The sequence below is a fragment of the Pygocentrus nattereri genome, chromosome 10, assembly GCF_015220715.1.
Source record: "Pygocentrus nattereri isolate fPygNat1 chromosome 10, fPygNat1.pri, whole genome shotgun sequence".
NCBI lineage: Eukaryota > Metazoa > Chordata > Actinopteri > Characiformes > Serrasalmidae > Pygocentrus > Pygocentrus nattereri.
This window is the reverse complement of record NC_051220.1, coordinates 23,714,519-23,737,078: the sequence shown is the minus strand read 5'-3', so window position 1 is coordinate 23,737,078 and position 22,560 is coordinate 23,714,519. Positions and strand designations below refer to the sequence as shown.

General features: G+C 38.4%; 1 protein-coding gene across 2 annotated transcripts in view; it reads left to right on the top strand.

The window, feature by feature from the left end:
* Positions 1–2,180: 2,180 nt before the first annotated feature.
* The window catches only part of slc24a4a (solute carrier family 24 member 4a), a 45,570-nt gene continuing 25,190 nt past the window's right edge, over positions 2,181–22,560 (top strand). The window contains exons 1-2 of one of the 2 annotated variants that reach the window (XM_017694529.2): positions 2,181–2,797; positions 7,386–7,484. In XM_017694529.2, coding sequence (XP_017550018.1) covers positions 2,641–2,797; positions 7,386–7,484 — 256 coding nt within the window. In that variant the 5' untranslated portion in view covers positions 2,181–2,640. The remainder of the gene's footprint in view (positions 2,798–7,385; positions 7,485–22,560) is intronic. The other variant, XM_017694530.2, reaches the window with a different exon arrangement.

The following is a 22,560-nucleotide window of genomic DNA, read 5'->3' as shown; positions in this document are numbered from 1 at the left end:
TTTCATGTACATTTCTGCAGCTGCCAATATGATGCTGATATATAAACATTTATACAATGAAGGAATTAGGAAGGCATTAGGATTACCGCTGCAGATCAGTATAACCTTGATTTGTATCAGATTACAAATGAATAGTAAAATCAATGGAATATAGATATTTTAGCTCAGTAACCCAGTGTCATCTAAATATGTTGCTCTTTTAGAGTACAACACATTTAATTTTTGAAATATCGGTCAAATCTCAACATCTGTCCACTTTTTATTCAATCTAAAAGAAAAGCAGTGGTATCACCCATTCATACTCCTTGTTCACTGATGTTGAGGTGCAAATGTAGCAAATGTAGTATATCACTGCTGTCGGAAGAAAAGGTTGTATGTCCATTTTTGTTATTTTCGAAGTTTTTTAGTTTTTGACGTAATTTGAAAGTGCCTGTTGCCCTTTTTATATTGTGTGTAAATTTCTTGATGAATGGACCAGAAGAAACAGACCAAAATGACTTGGAAAAAAGCCTGATTCCATTGACTTACATGAATTGTAAAGTAGTATTTTTCTTTCTACTGTAAAGTTCTCATTTTGGAGATATGAGGTTTGGTTCCAACAACAGTGACGTGTAGCATAGGTCCCTAATGCACTGAGAGACAAGTTGTGGTAGGTTTTAATATAAGCCACTTAATATTGCTGTTAATAAGCAAGCGTACACAAAATTGGCCAGGAAGTGACGGTAAGCGTTTAACAACATTGGTGGAAAGTACTTAATTAATTGTACTTACTATAATTAAATGTTACTTTCTATTAAATATATTATACTTTATTCTATGAAGTTGTTTTAGCGTTATGATAGAAACAAATGCAAATAAGGGACTCACTAGGGATACACAAAAGGTTTGAACACCTAATATAAAAGATGGTTCTTCAAGGGTTCTTTCATGCTTATGAATGTGGTTCCTTGCACGGTGAAATGGTTGTTCAGATCGAAAGAGAATGTATTCTATATGGTTCTATACAGAACCTTGCTGAAAATGGCTCTAAATAACACCAAATGGGTTCCACTATTGTTAGATTATGTTGTTATGTCAAGCTTGTAACACTAGAAGAACTCTTCTTGGTGCTCTCCATCAGTCTGTAGAACTGTTTCACCATGCAAAGAGCCATTTTTAGACATGTGTTCATGATTCTATAGCTTTACTACACGGTTCCTGTCTTTATTACAGAACCCTAGAAGAACCATCTTTTTTTAGTGTGTGCTAGAGATGGGTACTAGAGGGGTGTATTAAAGGGGCTTTCCTTATTTTTAAATTTAAAAATAATAATGGTGATGAAAGATGAATGGTGAATCGTCAAAACTGTCAAATATAACACATATGCAATGACACAATGAGACCTTTTTACTTCAAATATTGCTGAAATTGAACACTTCTATTCAGTTCCATTTCCAAGATAAAAACAACTTTTAACTCATTATATTTTCATTTAGACCTTCAAAGTACTTAAGTAATCTCAAAGGCCGGAAGATTTTTTGTACAGAAATCACCATCATATATATCATATAGAGTCATTCCATAAGACGTGTCATTTCAGCTTTTTTTAAAAACTTTTGTTAAAAAATTCAGGCCAAATCAGTTCAAATGTTTAGTTTATATAATCCAGCATGTTCAAATTACCTTCACTGAAGTACAGTTTAAGTTCTACACTTCCTCTTTTTATTGAGTAAGTTTTTTAGAAAGTACTCATACTTTCACGTCAATATAATCTGTCGTACTTTTTCCATCCCTGATGTACAGTAACACCAATAAACAGTCAAAGAACTGCACGTGAATTAGCAGAAAGAGCGCAGGTCAAGCCTCCCCCTGTTTGATCCAAACTGAATTAATCACTGTGAATATATCCACAGCCACACAGCCACAGTGCAGTCCTTTAAACTCTACACTAACACACAGTGCTGTCCTGCTGGGCGTTTTTGTAGAGAAAATCATTTCGGAGAGCTCGAGGGTGAAGCAGACGTAGGCTGGTCAGAAGCAAGTGGACACGGCTCGTTAGAGTGTGTGGCGTTTTGATGCGTGCGGCAGAGAGCAGCGCCGCTTAAAGCGAGCCTGCTCAGTGGGGGTCGCCCACTATCACGTGTTGGAGCGTAACAGACTCTCACATGGAGGAGTCCCAGGCGCATGTGTAAAAAGAGAGAGAGAGAGAGAGAGGGAGAGAGCGCAGGAGTGTGAGGGAGAGAGTTGATGTGGAGGAGAAAGCTGCGCCTAGCTTGGAAGATGCTCCGCTGTGTTTACGTAGGGAGAGCGGTTAGTAACGGAGAGGGACGTTAGCCTCTTTACAAATCGAGAAAACCGAATGTCCGCCGTTCTTCAGCGCGTTACAGTGCAGTGAGGGAGTCCTGAGGTAAACCGGGCTTCATCAGTGGAGCAGGACAGCCTTCCGTCAGTGAAAACAACAATGTGCGGTTAGAAAACTGATTAGCTGAACTGATTAGCTTCTCCACGGTGCTCTGAGGCAGAAACCCGGTACAAAGAGCGGCCACGGAGAGCCCCATGTCAGCCGTCCTCTCCAAAGCCTCGGCCGGGCTCTGACTGCATCTCCTGCGGCTTCGTTTTTGGAGGGAAACTGACGAGCTGAGTTGGCGGCGCGGCGAAACCATGGAGTCCGAGCAGAGCAGCTCGCTGTCGAAGAAGAGCGCGCTGGCCAGGCTGTTCCGAGCGCGCAAGCGACGCGAGATGCTCTTCGTGCAGGTGTGCTTCGTGTGCAGCGTCCTGCTGGCGGCGTGGTGCATGTCGGCGGTGCTCAGCCGATCAGGTGAGCGGGACTTGGGGTGTGGAGGGGGGCAGAGAGGGGCTAAGGGTGTTCTCCAGTGCGCTGGAGGTGGGAGGATGTTTTTGAAACGCGGCTGGCGAGCTCAGCTCCTCTCCCCGCTGCGGTGTAATTCCCCTGTAGTGGGAATCGCAGAGCTATGTTCTCGTGTGGCGAGTGTCGTCCTCGCCTCCCATTTTGGAGAATCCACACGCGAGCGAGCGGGATTTGATGCCAGTTGATTACACAAGACGTTGAAGCTGAGAGGACAGCGCTGTCCAGCACTCCTCCTCCTCCTCCCCTGAGGGCCTGGGCTCTGTAAAGACAGGGACACACGCCGGCCACTCTCGCCTCGCTCAGCGTCCTCACATGTCCACGCGGCAAAACGCGGAGGCAGCCAGTCTGTGCGTGGCGGTGGCGCAGTGTGAAAAACAGCGTTAATGGTGCCTCTTAGAGCCCGTATTGTACATACTGTACAGCCGCTGTCCGGTCTGAGTGTCTACATTCAGACTACTACTGCTTATTTACGCTCGTCTACATCACTCAGACACGGCGCAGTTGTAGGGAACATCCCGTCTCAGGACTCGTGTTTAACGTATTGCGACCTCCTTTTACTCCCAAACAGCTTCACTCACTCCGCTTTTTATAGGCTGGAAGAAAACATGCATACTGTAAAAGTGATATATAATCCCCTCATTCCACCAGATCTTCTAGCTCTGTAGTAGCAGGTACATCACCACACTCACTCTCATGCGTTTCTACAGAACTCAGTCTTTGTATTAGTTGATGATTTAATTAATTTAATTTGAATATTCTGTTTGTCATAAACCTAAAAAACAAACGTGGCAGCTGGTGAGACACTGGCTCACTGCTTCCAAGACCAAACCAGTCTCTTAACAATCCTGTCTTTATGTTAGAAATGTTTCTGTATGTAAGCCCTTCTAGAAGGTCCTTCTCGTGAAAGATTAGAAATGAAATAGCAGACATTTATTCGTGCAGACAGAATGTTTTGACATTTTGAGATAAATCCAGTAATCTGGATATTTGGTGCAGTAAATGATGCTTTGATTAGGATTATTATCACAAAACACAGTCATTTAAGATTTTTCTTCATTTGTTAAAAGAGTCTTGTGCTTGTTGAGGAGTGGCAGTAGGTGAGGCTCAGTGAATGTGGAGATAATATTATTATTTAATTATTTTAATAGAATTCACTGTCCTGTTTACTGGATATTGTCATTTGGCACATGAAATGTGCAGGATGTAAAAAAAAAACATTTATTATCATCAGGATAACAGGAAAAAAAACACTGGGCTAGCACATAAAATGTATATAATAAAAACATAAAAGAGGTTTGAGTGCTAATATCTCACTACTGACTTCTTAACATGGCTTTACAGTGACCTGTGAGTGCCTTTCTTATCATTCACATTGCAAAGTAATCACTAAGCTGATTCATTAACTGTACATTTGAATCAATCCAGCTTTTTAAATAGAGTAATTGTCTTAGTGTTATTCCTGCTTCCAGTACATGTGATCCAAGTAATCAGCTCATTTACAGGTTTACAGATTTCAGGGATATATATATATATATATATATATATATATATATATATATATATATAATATATATACAGGCCAGTGCACCCCTACTGTTAAGAGCAGAGAGTGGCTCATGAACAGTTGTAAATGACAGATGGGCTACAAATTAGTACACCTATGTATTGGACCTACAAAATAGCCAGTGAGGTGAAAGAGTGGAAGTATAAAAGTGTATATGTTCCCTATATATCATATCTGTTTTGGACTATTACTTTTTTCAAACACTGCTTGCTGTTTGAACACGCTGCTTAGTTTCCGTAATCACAAGGTGTCACTAGTCCAGAGAAATAGACAATGCAGATTCACTTATTCACTTATAGACTATCTGCCAGTATTGATTTTCACTTTTGAGTGTCAAGCAGGTCAGACCTTCTTTTTTATGTTGATCTACTTTAAATTTGATTTTCTTCAAGTCTGTTTTGAAGTCAAACTGACTCTATTATGGTAGAGCCTAGGAAAAGAGAACTGGAGACTAAATTAACAGAAGCTCCAGTGAAGAATGGAGACGTCAGCATCTCTGTTTTCAGGATCAGTAAGCGTTGGTGTGGATTGTAAGCATCATATTAGTCATTAAGTGCACTAACATTACAAGGGGCTTAAGGGATTATATGTGTCTGATATCACTGCGACAAGGCTGATGAATCTGCTTGCTGAGTTGCAGTTATGTGTGTGGCATAGCTGATAAGTCAGCATGATGGTCATGCTTATCAGGATTCTGCCTGTGCCTCTCCTATGAAGGTGGCTGAGCGCTGAGTATTTACAGGTTTGCTGAAAAAGAGTTGACGTTTTCAGAACAGCTGACTCTTCAAAAATGCACATGCTTACAAGGAGCCCTGCCAGTGATGTTTAAGTGGCTACACAGAGAGGGCTAATTAAAAAAAGCTTTAAGAACGAGGAGAAGAACTCTCTTTACAGTTGGTTTAATATGGCTGGAAATCACCATGCCTGAAATAACTAGCTTCATTCATAAAACCTTAGTTAGCCTGAATTTTTTCATGTTTGAGGTGCGTAACTTCTGCATTGATATAGGTCTATGGATTATGTATGACCATAAGCCTTGTTGTGGAAAGAGTTTCTAGCTACATGCAGTTGACTGCGGTCCAACATTAGATACAGTATGTAATAGTTCATGTCAAATTGACTAGTACAGTGTAAGACTGAATTTTCATCACTTTTTTGAAATGAAGAATAATACAGTACTTAAACATTGTTAGTTTCAAAATGTACTATTCACTGCTTTGCCCTTACAGTCCTCCATACAGACATATTTAATTGACTGTTTTAGTGATGTGACCAAAACCTGCACATTTACATAAATCCATCTATTAGGCCTGTAGCAGTTTAGCCCTTCCCACTTACACTGAAGTTATAAGGAGTGTTTCAGCCTTGACTGCCAATCAGAATGGAGATCATTTTCATAGCTCAGTCTTAAAGGCACAGTAACAAAAACAGCTGGGGTAGTTCAAAGGAATAAAGAAAAAGTCATTTAATAATTAATTATGACTATTTTTGGAACATAAAATCAAATTAACCTCCCAGTATCCATGCTTTTTTGAAGTATACCAAATGTTAAGTGACTGAATGAGTCTTGATGCAGTATAGAAAGAGCAAATGAGATAAAACAACAGAATAAATATCAGATAAAACTGAGATTTTTTGGTGAACTTTAATGAACTGAAATATTCTGGAAGTGCACCTTCATTCTTGTACTTGCCTGTGGAGTTTCACATAAAATATTTAGATAATCTCTTTCCATATAACTTCCATAATCGAACACTTATTATTGCAATTAATATTTTTAGTGAACCTATTACACCCACTCTTCTTACTAACTCTCTTCTACAGCTTTGAACAGTAGCTGATTTAACTCCAAACCAAAAAAGATACTCTGGATCGTAGTCTATTATTTAGTACAGGTTCCCCATCTCTAATGATGTGAAGTAACTACATTGTATTGTTTACAAAGGATTTGTACAGAAATCACCATCATATATATCATATAGAGTCATTTCATAAGAGGAGTGTCATTTCAGTTTACTACTCTTAGTGAAAGTGAAAAAGGTATATATACTTTTAGGAATATGACCATATGTGCATCTGTTTCTATATCAACACAATGTATATCAGTGGAATATAAAAACATTACTTTTCATATTTAATACTCACTGGGAAATTATTTAATTTACTGTTGAAAAACAGACATTAACAGGAAATGTTGCGGCATATTTTGTGTGAATTATTCCACTCAGTCACATTCACCTTCCTCACATGTTCAGTATGATGAAGTTGTACCACTCAGTGATATTTGACACAAAAAATAATAGTTACTGAAGTGGGCAGGTCTGATTTCTGGTAAGAGCAATATGTAATTGAAACTATTCAGGACAAGGAGCGTGATTTCTTGGCGTGAAAGAAGTACGAATTAGCATGACCATTTGGCACCAATCTTGTGAAATTAGTCTTTAGCCTTAGTGAGGTTTGTAAAGCCCAGATTCTCAGAACTGGCTTTCCCTGGAAAACGTGCGGCAGACTTTCTTAATTAGCCATTTTATTTTATGCACCTCAACTATGGAGTAACATTTATAATAACATAAGACTTTGGAGCCATTGTTTAATTTAATAATGTTATATTAGCCAAAGCCTTTCAGAGGATTGTGGATTTAAAGGAATGAATGAATTCTCTTTGATTCACAGTCATCAGATTGGTCATCTGTTCTGTACTTTGGGAAGGTCTTAAGGAGTGATGGGAAGCCTAAGCCTTTGTGCCCTCTGAGAAACTAAGACAGTCACGCATAACAAATGATACACTAACATAGAACCTCCGGTTCCAAACCTGATTCTTCATAGCTTCATACATGATTCTTCATAGTTGTATGTTTGTACCATATAAAAAAGAGTTCTCACAAAAATACAATTGGTATGCTAGTACAACATGAAGCACATTCAGAACATGTTTTTCTAATCAGTTTAAATGGATGTGTGTGGCTGTTTTAGGTCATGGGATCGTGTTGCAGGAGACTCCACACACAGGCCGAAGACTGATGGCCATGGAGGATGACAATGAGACTGAAGAGAAGAACTGCTCTGATCCTGGTAATTCTGAACATGCACAGAGGCACCTTTTCACCAATAGCCCTGGCACAACATGACATGTGTCTGTATTTATTCCACGGCATCTATTATAGCTTCTTTCCTCCAAGTCAAATTAACGTTCACTGACCTGCTGGTGGGTCCACATTTCTTTTATTCACTCTTAACATAATAATAAATTATGTAGATGTCTGTGAATGTTAAGGCCTTACTAAAGCAATTAGCTATGAGTGACCATGCATTACAGTGATTTCATCAATGTTAAGGAGTGTTTGTTGTTGATGATGCTGGCATGGCATGAAATTAAATAGACTCAATGAACTGTGGTAAAAATCACTAATACATGATTGTAATACATGATGGAGTATTGCTTTTTTAGAACAAGGGCCTTCCCAAATGATTTCAGCAAACATGTCTGTAATTTATAGTTATTTTTTATTTAATAGAAACATCATGCATGTTGTATGTAATCTCTGCATATATTGCAGTGATACTCATTTCATCAATTTGAGTTCGAAAAAAAAGATGCAACACATGCAAACGTATTATCTAAGCCAAATTTGTGAGAGGGAATGACACTAAAGCCCTTCTGGAAGTCCTAGATACGTCAGTGACTGTGAATACAAGCGGTAGTCTCACCAAGTTTAAAAAAAAAAATCTAAAATGTCTTTCACATAATTCAAATGTACTCAAACCAAAAATTGTTCCTGGGCAGCAGCTTTCGCATAGTGCTAAAATACTGTTAGGAATCTCATAAAAGCAAAGTTAGCATTATCATAGAGTAAGGCAGAACGATTCATAATAAAAATTTAAAATCCAAATGATTGTGATTTTACTGCCCAATATTGTGATTTCTGTTGTGATTAATTTCTAGAAATTAAGGCCACTTTTTGATAAAGATGATCCACTTTTTCTGGCTCGAAGTTTGAACATTGAATATTGTGTGCCAGATAGTGTATTAGACCTACTCTTCACAAGATCTGATTGAATTTCCTCATTAAAAACTTTTTGAAAATTAAAAAAAATTTTAAATTTCAGTCTTTGGATGCACACAACTTTAAACTGTCCTACGTCACTCACAAAAAAATATATAAAATACTTAGGAATTAATTTTTATTGCCAACCTGCCAAGCTATTTTCCCCTAATTTTGATCCACTATTAAAACATAGAAGACATCATTGAGTACTGGATGAAATGATCCTAGTCACAGCAAACCAAGTTTTATTGGAAAAATAAAACAGGGGAAAAGGGGAAAAACAAGGAAGATTAGGTAATCTACATTTAATTATCCAGATTTTGTAGTAAATAAAAGTACAGTCAGTTTCTCGCAATGGGAAAAACAGTTTTCTTAGCTTTGCAGCTCTGTGTCTAAAAAACTTTTTACAGCATCTTCAACAGAAAATATTAATGATTTACTTCAGCTGCTCCTATAATGTCATAGTTTTATTCGTTTTTTTTGCGTTATATTGAATAATTGTAGTATAATTTTTAATTACATTTGTACCCTTCCTTTAGAGCTTGAAAAGTTACATTCCTTCCCATGTAGCTATTGAAGTTGGAAGAGTAAAAATAGCAAAGGATTCAAGGAAGCACCTTAAAGTTTGAGACTATAAGATGCAATAAGAGATTTGTATGAATTCATGGAATTGCATGAAATATAGCCACTAGTACTGAGGGTGACACAAAAAAAAGAAATTTAGAACCTTAAACCTGCTTGTAGTTGTGTGTTCTGGCAGTAGATGTGGAGTGGATTATACTAGTGCTGCTACCGTTGTGGCAACTCCCAGGCAAACTAGTTTGGTGTGTCGGTGAATTTTAATTCAACCACTCTGGCCAGACATGTAATTTCTGAATTCTATAGTGACATATAGCATGCGACCAGTAAGGCCTTATATTTAAGGCCTTATATTTAAAGTTATAGTTATTTATGGCTTTTGTCTTTTTTTAAGATTACCCACTAATTACCAATCCTGTAAATTGCTGCTCGGGCTGGCCGTAGTTAGGTATAATAAATATTGTTTTAATAAATGGTCTGTCTGCAGACAGTCTGTCTGTGAATATTTAAGGTGGGGAGGGAGGGAAAGGGGATTGTTTTTGCTTATTGTTGTTTGGTTCTTACACTGTTCTTACACTTACACAGTGTTTCTTACAGTGTACTTGCACAAATTTAAAGAAGAGGAAAGTAGGGGAGAGTAGAGTAGTCCTTGTCCCCAAATGGGGTGCAGGTTTGGTGTGGCCAAGGGAAATTTTACGAAAAAATAAAAAAAGAAAAATGTGGCTCTTTCAGACCCATTGAATAGGTGTTTCTTCCTTGTTTTTTGGCCAAGTTTTGACATTTATGGCTTGAACTGAAGGCCTAACAAAATAGTCACAGTTGACTACTGATTATTAATAATCACAATAAACAATTCTTCAGGAAATCAGGGTAGTTCATTAACAGTAGACAAGCACAAGATTTTTCCATGAACGGTACAATGGTTTTTAATAACTGGATGCGTTAATGAAGAATTTAGTTGATGTGTGTGAACACAAGTGTACACGAGTGTTTTACAGTGACTTTGAATCAGAATCTAGAACCATAACTATCTGCTTCATAAATTCAATTTTAAACTTACTTGGAAAATAGATCTCTGCAAAGACATATGTGGATACATTTGATTTGGGTCTGTGATGTCTTTACAGCTTTTGAATCAATTTGAATTTTGAGGAATTGTACTTGTTTCCTACTAAAACTGTTCAGACAGCAAATTGAGCTGTCCCCTCCATCAATTTGGCTTTAGCGTTTATTCCTCTAGCGCTAGAGAACCAGTGTGCTGGGTGAATGCGATTATGAGTGAAGATTTACGATCATGGGGGGAAAGAAATCTGCTGGAGCTGGAGCTGGAGCTGCCTCGTGCAGAGTATAATTGGAAGCGGGGGGAGCTATTTTTAGGCTTTCTTTTTCTCCTGCACTGCCATGACCCTAACGGTATCAAATGACTGTTTTCTCTGTTACTCATCAAAAAGAAAGAAAAATGTGAGCCCGGAGGCTGAGGGAAGAAGAAGAATCATGACATGGGCATATATAAGGTGGGGGGGGGTCAGAGTGTTCAGACTTGGGATGTGCAATAGGATATAATGCAATGAGTTGTAGATCCAGAGACTTTTCCATTATAAATGCTCTCAGCTCTCTTCTGTGAGGAGTAGGGCTGCATTTCTGAATTATTGTGGTTTTGGCCTTTGGAACCGTTCCCCTGTGGTTTGCCATTAGCACCAGGAGAGCCCACGGGTCAAATCTGTGTTCATCTATTAGAAAAATAAATGTGTTTTTGGAAATCTTATTATTACTAACAAGTTCTAAAGCCTGTGTGGTTTGTCTTGTGTACATGTTTTGAATTATAAGATAATTATAAGTAGTAGAAATAGGAACATTGCTACATACAAAGTATTGGGGCACCTACATTTTACATCTACAGGATTTTTAAAGCATCCCATTCTAAAATCCATAGGCATTAATATGGAGATGGTCCCCCTTTGCGGCTGTAACAGTTTCCACTTTTCTGGGAAGCTTTCTACAAGATTTTGGAGTATATCTGTGGGAATTTTTGCCCATTTGTGAGATCAGGCATTGATTTTGGACAGGAGGACTTGGCTTGCAATCTGCATTCTAGTTCACCCCAAAGGTGTTTGATGGGGTTGAGGTCAGGACTCTATGGAGGCCAGTCAAGGTCTTCCACACCAAACTCACTCAGCCATGCCTTTATGGACCTTGCTTTATGCACTGGGGAACAGTCATGCTAGAACAGAGAAGAACCTTCCCTAAACTGTTCCCACAAAATCAGAAGCATATAATTGTCCAAAATATCTTGGTCTGCTGAAGCATTAAAATTTCAACCCCAACCCCTGAAAAACATAGTATTATCTCTATAAGGCATTCAGGCAGGTAATGTTCTCCTGGTGTTTGTCAAACCCAGCCATCAGACTGCCAGATAGAGGAGCGTGATTTGTCACTCCACAGAATACGTTCTCACTGCTCCAGAGTCAGTAGTAAGCTAAAATTTGAGTACCTGATGTTATATAAAGCTCTTATATAAAATGAGTTAATAGTACTAGTAATAATTTCAGTTCAGTGTGCAGTAGTTGTAACTTTCTTATTATGTATGTATTAATATTTGTAGTTTTACCACTTAACGACCTCCGAATTAAGAAGGACACAGTGACATTTGCGGGACAAAACATATCAGCTTTGAATATTATTTACCCCTGGGTGTCATGTGGCAATTTTTATGTGCCATTCATTTTTCCCATAGAGAAAAACAGCTTAAGTCTGGAGTTTCTTCTGTATGTGTGGTTACCAATTACAAAATGGTGCATGACATCAAGGATTTATACTGTTACTGCACATAGCTTCAAAACTGATTCAGTCACAGCGTTAATTTTTTAATGTTTGCTATTTGCATCTTGACCAGTCACAGTTTAGGTGTTTTTGTGGGTATTTTAAAGAATTTTGATTAAACCCCAATCAATAAATCTTTTGGCTGATAATATCAGCTGGTATTGGTGGCTTGCATTTTTTTGGATATTGGTGAAAATATCACCTAAACATTTGCTCAGAGTTAACGATTTATTTGGTCATGGTATCACTGAATTTCTTAACTCTCATCTCTTAACTACCGGCAGCAACTTTTCCTCTCTTGTTGCCCAAATCGCTGTTTGCTCATCACCTGTGGGCTTTTCTGAACTTGAGCTGACCATTGGCTGTCATGATTTCACTGATACCATGAACAAATCAGATATGTTCTTTGCATAGTTCATCACTGTTTCTGCAGGCAGTATATGAAGTAAACAGTGTTTAGTCTTTGCGATTACTCTTATCTGTTTGTGTCAAAAGGACCGCTGCCATTTCTTAATCTCTAGTTGGAACAAATGTCTAGGAACTGAAAAATGGGCACACTGTTTCATCTTGGGGAGATAAAGCATATGCCAATATGCTCAGTTCCCATTGGTAATATCCACATTGCTTCACTCCTGATTTGCATAAAGTTAAACTTTGCTCAACTTTTTTGCATCACCCACAACTGCAAAATTATATTTCAAAATTCACAATTGACAACTGGTCATCATATTTGTCAGTAAAATACTGTTTAGCCAAAACTATTGTAGTATAAAATTAAACTGCAAGATGCTCAACTACATCAGCTGGTATTATCTGAACTTTTAGGTCCTTAAAATCAGTTTTGGAAAATATAGGATAAAGCAGGCCAGTGCAGCAGTGCGCCAACATTGTTAATATATTGTAGAGTATATTGCAGCTGCAATGTGAGGCAATGTAATTGCAACACTACTATTTTTTCCGTATGATGCAGTTCTACTGAGACGACTCTTTCTCTGAGCTGTGGTGCTGAGCGGGTGAACGTTTTGGGGGGTTGCATTTCTGCTTGAGTCAAGTGCAGCAGTGGTGGTTGTCAGCGCAGCTTGATAGAGTCTGCCCTTTCGTTTTTGCTGCTTGTGCCCATAATGAGTGTGCGTGTGATGGTGTGAGCTGGAGCCGCCCGGCTGTCAGGCCCACTGGCTCAGCAGTACGCCTCGCATGCCTGTCAAGCTTAAGCGTATAGATCTTACACATACTGCTCCCAGCAAAGTGGGGGTGGGGGGGGGGGGGTGACATTGTGTGTGTGTGTGTGTAAACAAATAAAGAGGAATAAAAATGCATGGATGCATCATGAAAGGCTGATTAACTTCTACCACTCAAACCAAGTAATGGGTAATAGACTTTTCTAAAGCATCTGTTGTTTGGAAAGTGGAAACTTGTGCTTGAAGTCTAAATACTGCAAGTAGCAGTGGTTAAAAACCATGAAAATTGTGGAGATGTGTATGTAGACAAAACTAAAATGATCAGACCACTGCTGAAATTGGTGACCTATGATTTTCTCAGGGTAGGATGGAGAAAAACACCAACGTGGTCCTTCCAAAATAAGTCAGAGTAGCACATGTAGAGGAAATTATCTATACGCATATATAATCCACCTATGTACTGTCATATGGAAAAGTTTAAGTACCCTGATCAGATTACATGTTTTGTTGATTTTGCAACTGAAAATAATTTAACACATTCTCTACAGACAATGAAAAATATATTAAGAAATACATTATATATCTTTTGCACGGGCCACATTATGTTAAATTTCTTTCCATTATGATCAGTTCAGATAAACAGTAAGCTAAATATAGCCTTAACACAGTGTTAGTGTTAAGGCTTAGTTTTAAAACATTTGAACACTCCCAATAAACAATGAGAGACATCCATATCTCCCTCATATAAATTCAGAGCAGTGCATTTTTTTCACACATTCATCAAAAGCATGCTTTCACAGTGCCACAGATTTCCCAGTGTTTGACACAGCCTTTTTCACTAATTATAACTCTCTTCATATGTATTTTTTAAATATTTAGATAAGAAAGCTTATCTAAATTATGTTTTGCTTCAGTTAATCAGACTTTTAAGTGACTTGCTACTAGCTTCACAGTCTGTTATAACTACAATTAAATATAATTAAGTTGTAAAATTTGTGCTCGTGTTACTCCCAGTTGAACTGTTAAGAAACAGTTTGTGTTTTCTTTGCTATTTTCAGTATTCAATATAAAAGTCTGAATCATTAAAAAACAATCAAAATCAAATCATGGACTGAGTTCATATTTAGAAATGTTTAGCAAAGATTCATAATCAGATTTTATCAATGTGAGATTGGAGATGTACACCTCTAATGTGTTTGTGTGCATATATGTGACATGAGAGAGTGAAAAACAGGTCCAGAGAGAGAGAGAGAGAGAGATGAGATCTGTCCATCCCCATCAGCAGTCTGTCAAGCTGAAGATCAAGCAGAGGTCATTTTGCCTGTCACAACTGAGAAACGTCTGTGTGTGTGTGGGAATCACTCAGATTCCCAAAATAACTGTTGTCTTCACTTTTCGGTTTACAGAACACAGAGACGTTAACAGCCGAATGGAGAGTCAACAGAAAGCGCTGTGTTTATTTCTTTACTCCTACGATACACATTAGTGTAGGTGCTAAGCTGTGACCTGTGGCCCGGTCTGTGTGGGTACTCACCACTCCACAACAAGCGCTAACCCACGTGCACTGTGAGAAACTATTTTAGCTAGCGTGAGCCACATCTGCACAGGGGCTCAGTGAGCTTAAAACTATCATGAATAGATGAATGATGGTATTATTAATGCAGAGCTTGCTGGGTGGTAGTGTTCAGCAGACTTAAAAGGTTTTGCCTTCAGCATGTATGACAACACAGTTAATGTTTTATCTCCCTCGGTAAATAGCACCTCTTTGAAAACTGGTTGTTTAACAGAATCTCTTTCTTTCCCTGCTTTAAAACATTGACATGTTTCTGGGCTGTCACCAGAGAGCGCTTTTGCTGTCTCAGCTGATCGTGCTTGTACGCTGCGTTTGGAAAGTGTAGTAGTTCTGAGATGCCTTCCTGCTGGAGACACTGGATGTGTTGGTTCATGAAGATACACGCTTAAAAATGAAAGTTCTTAAATAGGGATGCAAGAAATTAATTCACAGAGTTTGGAATGGGCAGATTTTTGCTCTGAACACGCCATCAGTAATTGATCAGTTTATTATTTTGATTTTGGCTGATTGGTGTTGCAATTTTATGATGGAAATAAGAGCAAATAATGTTGTTTATATTGAAATTTGGGTAATAGAAAGTTCTGGAAATGTACGTTTCTATTTAAAAAATCGGTAAAAAAAATAACCCATAAAATTTGGTGGTGAAGACAATGAAAAAATTTTCAGCCAAAAATGGTCAGCAAAAAAAAAAGCAGCACTGAAAATTTTGACAGAAAAAATCTAAATATTACATGTGTCTATAATGAGGTGTACTGCTGGGATGGACTCCAGTAAAACCTGTGACAAAGAAGGATATGTTGTGTGTGTGTATGTGTGTATAATGAGTTGTCAAAATGAAACTATTAATAATTGAATAATAGTAAAATAGTGATTAAATATTTGCACTTCTGGACAACACAGAAGCATTCAGACAGTTTGAAGGATCAACAGTGAGACACTCAAGCATGGTCCACAGCAGTCAGGGACAGTATCCAACACAGAAACATTCACTAAAGAGCCCCTAAGGCTCCTTTAAGGATGACAGTAGTAGAGGACAGCACTAATTATCACTGCTCTGTTATAGTCAGCGCGGAGGGTGCAGTACAGTGAGTCTACAGAGAAGAAATTAGACCTCACACATTCTCACCTTCTGAAATGAGAAGTGTTCTCAGAAACATAAGATAAGATGCCTTTATTGTCATTGCACAGTGTACAACGAAATTGAGCAGCAATCCAGCAGCACTTTCTATGCACAAAACAAACATACGGCTAAAATATATTTGATAAGCTGAAACTGATTTAATTGAATGAAGTAAAAGATTTGTCAGGCTGTTGCAATTAATTAGTTAAATTAACAGATTACATTCTTCCTTTTTGATTAATCTGCAATGATTAGTTGTCAGTTTACATTATGATAATGCACATTTTAAATGCTACTGCTGAAAAAAGAGCCTGATACAAAGAGTCATTTGTATGTGTTGTATGTGTGCATGGTTTGTTATTGTTTATTTAAAACCATTTTTATTGTATGGCCTTTAAAAAGAATATCCAAAACATCTTAAAAACAGTCAATTACTCAATTATTAATACAATCAATAGTGGCAGCCATAAAGATTTGGCAGCTTTTTGAAGCTCACCTACACACCTGTTGGTATTCTGAAAGAGCACATTGTTTGTATAATCTTAAAATGGAGAAGCTGCTTCCTCTGGAACTCCATTCTGTCTCGAAATAGGGCAAACCTCTAGAGAGAGGGGAGGAAGGGTAGAAGAAAAGAGCTGATCAATTTGTTGGTATGGAGATGTGGGCATCTGATTTAGAGTGTGGTTTAGAGGCCATAATGCTGATTGTAACCTGAATAAGCAAGAAACTCTGAGAGTCTGCAGACAAAATCGAAGGTTTATTTTTGGGTGGATGCTGTGCTCATGCACTAGAGGCCAGAGTGTTTTCATTTCGGCTGGAAACTAAGACTAATTTAAAAGAAAGTGCAGTTGTATGCAAATGTTTTTAAATACCCGTGATAAAGTTACATGTTTTGGGGGTTTTCTAAATTAAAATAAGTTAGCACATCCTGTACAGAGAAGAAACTTACATATTACATTTGTCTGTACAATTTTTATTTGCTTGAGTTGGGAAAAAATAAAACATACAATGTGCTCTAATGTTTGCACTCACATACATTTTATTTTTTTTGTATGTTAAATTGTGCATTAAAATGTGCAGACCTGTTCTTTGTAGGGGATTTGTACTTATTGTCACTTAGAAAATCAACAAACATGTCATATGACCATGGGCACCCAAACTTTTGCATGCAGCTGTAAGTGGTGAAAAAACTGAATGTACTCATTGGATGGATTAGGCTAGATGTATTTTTGCTTCTTTAAACTTAGGATTAAGGATGATACAAAGTAAGGGGAAAGGAGGAATTGGGAAAGGGCTGCAGACTAGCTAAGTGCATCATTTAAACACGTCAGAGAAATTGTGGTGAAACATCATTTTTAAACCAAAAAAATTCAGTCTTTTAAAATTCAGACACGATCTCTCCTTACCACAAATATAGACCTGCACCACAGCCAAGACATGCACTGGGGCTATGAGGCTAATGTAGCTGTCAAGCAATGGAAGTGTACACCCTGCCCAATAGTATCATACAAACCGCAGACAATCATCAGTTGTTAGGTAATCTCAGACACTGTTTTAGACACTGTAAGAGTGTTATCAACAAAAGGGAAATTACATTGCATGGCTAAAAAGAGTAGTACCAGCTAGAGCGATTTAAAGATAATTATTGATACAACTGTATTAATGTTGTCTCTGTCCCTCCAGGCCACATAAATGAGAACAGTCCTACTAGAATACTGTGACATGACCTTGGTTTAAATAATAGAAACATCAACTTTTTGCAATTATGTTTGGCCTGTTTGATCAGGAAAAAATGACAAATCGTACATGCACAGGCATATACTCCAGTATGCAGTTAACCATTCGAGATGCTAGTGTTAAAATTCAGAAATAATTTTTCAGATATTAAGTTTCATGTTTTAACACGTAAATATGTTTATTATGCAAACATTAAGTGCCTTAATGTGAGCGCGTTGCAAAGGGCACATTGTTAAGTAAGCCTACAACAATGCGTTCATTTTGACCTAAGTGACGTTACTATTTTTCCTTTCCCATGGGAAGATTATTCACCATGCACCATATTTGTTTAGTTCCATTTCTTTTGGAAGACTCTAACTAGGCCTGTGTGTGAAAGCCCTGTTTCTGGGGTCTTACAGAAGAAAAAGAGCCAGGCAGACAGTGGGAGTCTGTAATGGCGCTGGTATTAATTATTGATCTAGCATGCACTTTTAATGGATCACCTGCCTCAGATTGGGGAAGTACGTCAACATGGAGAGACGCAACTCCCACAGTTTAACAAACAGGATGGGCTCCACTGATGCCATATGAAGGTTCACCTCACAGATGCTTTATGTGAACCACCTGCTCAGGCATAATTTAGTATGCTGAATGCTACTAAGGGCTGATTTGCTGTGGTTGCCTAGGACATGCAGAGATGATATTCTAATGTGTTTAGCATGTTCTTGGAGGTCACATCAGTGTTCTGCTCATAAACAATATTGAGATCCTGAAGTTTGTTGTTGTTGTTGTTGTTTCATAAAACAGAATCTTCAGTTATCACTGGCGATAACAAAATGATGTCATAATTATTTTGAAGTAAATAGTTTTCATAAAAACAACAGAGAGATCCTGCTGAAACTGCAGATTCAAGGCATTCAGTTAGCAATACATAATTATCTTTTCTGCTTTTTCATGTTTTTTTTTTTAAAGAAGTCAAAATCAGGAAAAAGGTGCAAAATCAAACATCAATACAGAATGTAATGCAAATGCAGTTTATTATGTAACTAACTACATCACACACACACACACACACACACACACATATTTTCGAAGCCACTTCTCCCTCGGGGTTGCCGGGGGGGGGGGGGTGCTGGAGCCTATCCCAGCGGTCATCGGGCGGAAGGCAGGATACACCCTGGACAGGTCGCCAGTCCATCACAGGGCAGACAGACATACACAATCACACACCCTGACTACATCATTTATTATATAATTAAATAATTGTGATTTTTTCGCACAACATGGACAAAAGAGAAAACTAAACTATCAGCCGAAACTGTGAGGACAAAAATAATTTGTAGTGAATGTAAATAGTTCACAAAGGGGTTGTACAAGGTACTTTCTCTAAAGCACAAAATGATGAATTATATACATACCACAGTGCCAAATACTATAAAAATGAGTGTGTTATTGCGAAAGGACACTATGTTTTTGAAGGTGACAAAACTGTTAGATTTGTTTTAAAAGATGTAGTAGACCTCAGATTGCAAGTGCTTGATGAGAGATTGTAAATTGTCCAAATGATGTCCTAAAGAAAGCTGCAAAGAGTAATGATGAACCTGAAAGGTTAAATACTGTATCTGAAGCAGTCAGGAAGATGTGCAAAAGAAAATATTCACAAGTGGTTATTTTGGTACAACTTGAGTTTCTGAAGATTTTGAATTACATAATGAGTGACAGTTGCAACACAGTGTTTATGAGGAATGTATACCAGCCTAGATAATGCAATAATGCAAATTGATGAAGCATCATTTTTTGTGGCAGGAAGAATTTGACTGTCTTGGTAACACCAATAATTTTCTGCCATTTTGTTCAAATTGGGATATTGTGCTTTTTTCCATGCAGATTGTCATCTGTTACAATAAATTTAGTACAGTGGACTTGAGTTAATGTGTCACTGGACATTCAGACTAGTGGAAGTGCATTTATACCTTTTATAAAAGCACCTTTAAAAGCTGACATTTTTAATGTCGATTGATAATTTGTTAGCCATGATAAATATTGGATAATTTAGAGTTTATAGATGAGATTTGTTTATGGCTGTCTTTTCAACATAAAAAATAAATTCGTTGCTGCCACTAACACATATATATATAACAATAGGGGACCTAGAATTGACCCTTGAGGAATCCCACAGCTTTGTTCTTGAGCCTGAACCAGGTGCTTAAGCCATAATATACATTGTTTTCTATATAATAACTAGCTTTTAAACTATGCTTAACTCCACATTTTGCCATAATATTAATAATAATAACTTTGTTAATTGAGTGTGTCAAATGCCTTGGATAGCACAGTAAGGACTCAGAATGGTTATTTCATTATTATCAAGAGACAGTGTTTCTATTCTCTTGCTGTTGTCACTGAAGCCAATGGATAGCGGTTATATGTGAGTATAGGATTGTGTAGGTTTGTGTACAAAATGTGTGGTGTGTGTGTGTGTGTATGTGAGAGAGAGACAATATTCCCATGACATCTTCTTTCCCAGGAGATGACCTTGGGGCTGTCCTCTTCTCCTCTCTTCTTACTCTCATGTCCTGTGTGTGCGGGGGGGTGGGGCTGTCTGTAAGTAGGGAAATGTGATCAGGGCACCAATGACTCTTCACTGCTTGATTGATGGAGCCTCTGCCACCCCCTGTTGCTACTGGGACTGAGGAGGAGGAGGAAGAAAAGAATGATGAAGATGAAAAAACCCTCATGCTGCTAGTTCTATTTTAGGATACATCATTCCTTCATGGCAGGAGTTATCAATATAAGGACACACACTGGCTTTAAATGAGTTTCATCAATATAAACTTTGAAACTAGTGCATGTTAATAATATGTTGAAGCAGATGAAGAAATTGTCTCTGCGTAGACGCAGCACATACAGGCCATATTGAACAAGTTCCAGTTGTCTGTTTGATGCTAAGCAGCAGATGGTAATATGGATTACACCCACTCTAGCGGGATGTGGGCACACAGTAGTTATGTGCTCCATGCGTCAGGCTCTAACAGGGAACCCCTCAGGCTGCCTGGCCAACAGCAGCGGGGCTGCCTTTGGCAGAATGGGATGATGTGGATGGGAACAGTGACACATGGGCCCTCGTCTCTCTGGGGGTCCGAGGCTCAGTGGGCCAGAGCTGTGGGCGACAGATGGACCAAGCAGGCGTCCAAGTCTGGCTCAGTCCAGCTCAGCTCTGTGGGGCCCACAGAGACATTACTATGCCAGGGGACAAACCCATTTTGGGGGCAATCCTGAAAAACATCCCCCCTGAGAGCATATTAGGTCTGCACCATCTAGTGTGGCTTATTAGCTCAAAAATCTCAGGCTTGTTGCAGGTGTGTTTTGTGGACCGTTGTGTGGGTTTGTGTGCTTAGCCCCTTAAATGGGTTGACAGCTTATTCCCTTAAACTTTTTTTTTTGCTGTTAGCTATAAGTGTCCTGCATGAATTCACTAATCATTGTCAAATGAGAGATGATTTCACTTTTGTTTTGAGTTGGTTGGAGCTATTTTGAAAGTCTTTGATGTGAAGTGACTTACCAGTCATAATTGGAGATTTTTCATCCATTCACTTGACTTCTTGTGCATCATAGAAACCAAAGTCTCTTTTGTTAAGTTTAAGCGACTACCAGTGGCCAAGCTGGCCAGCTGGAATTTGAGTGCTTTAATAGGCTATACCATTAACAATTTTAAGCTGTTTAAAGTGGAAAGTGCTGCCTTGTTGAAAAGCTTTGAAAAACCACAGTCATTACTGTCTGACCATTTTGGAGAAAAAAAACAGATCAATCCTGTCACAGGCTCTCTATCAAGATTTTCCAAGAATCAACATGACGGAATGACATACATGGTCTTACAAAAATTTGATCATAAAATCAAATCTTTCTCAATTGGAGTTCACAGAGCAGGCAGTATTGTAACAATATATTAGTCAAACTAATATATTGCCACATTATCCACTTAGAAGAAATGACCTCTGGTTAGAAGACGATGAGTCCGCATCAGCATCCACTGCTGTACCAGTTAGCTGTAGCCAACTACAAATCATTTAACATGCACTAGTTAACATGACTGCATGAGTTACCACAGGCCTAACCTATTTCAGCTCCAGAAATGTACCTGCATCTGTTTGTGTCTTACTGTCCACTGAATTATTGAGGAGAAACTGCATCTTCTTTGCATTCCCACCTGCAGTCTTAAAATCCTTTGGCTTAATGTTTTTTTTCTCTTAATTTATTCATCCCCTCTATTCTCTATCTCCCCTTATCACACAGTGGAACCAAGCTGGGAGAGTGAAAGCTACTGTCAGCTTCCTCTGAGACACGTGAAGCCAGCCACTGCATGTTTTCAAACTGCATCTAACGTAACGTCATTGGACAGCTGAACACGCTTAGAGGAGAATGCTAACTGCCATTTTTGTCAGATCAGCTAACAGCCCGCATTGGCTAGCACTGACTGATGGGGAAGAGGGAGGGCCAGCCTGCTCACGGAGAGAAAGAGCAAAGCTAAAGTAGTGACTCGCAGGAGATAAGAATCCAGTAATCTTTTGAATGTTTTAGTTAAAGTGAAACTAAACCAAAACCGCAGAGATGTGTGAAGCAGTGTCTCGAATCAAATAGCGTCTCTCAATATTTATAAAGCTGTACTGCAAAAAATGTATGTATGTTTTTTTGAATATTTGCTGAGTAGATTGAAAAACTGATCAAAAGACCTACTGTTTGATTATATGGCTGGTCCTCTTTAAGTATCGTACAATAGCTGCAGCCACTCATCCACATGTTAGGTAGCCAGCTTCTGCTTTGTTACTCAGTGTTCAGTGACTGCCTTGGCTGAACAAATTCATCTGGTCTCTGGTCTCTGCATTTCTGTCGTCAAAATTACCATGTACAGGTAAAATTAGCATATTCTTTCTTTTGTTTGTGACATATCCAGGTGTTCACTGCCTACTGTTGTGGGCTTATTTACAGTGTCATGGCTAGGCCACTATTAGCCACCATACACTGGGAAACACCATTACAGTCCAGATCAGGAAGAGCATTTTTTAGCCTTTAACTCCATTTGAATAATGTTTTTTCATTAGTTTACATGACTGAGACT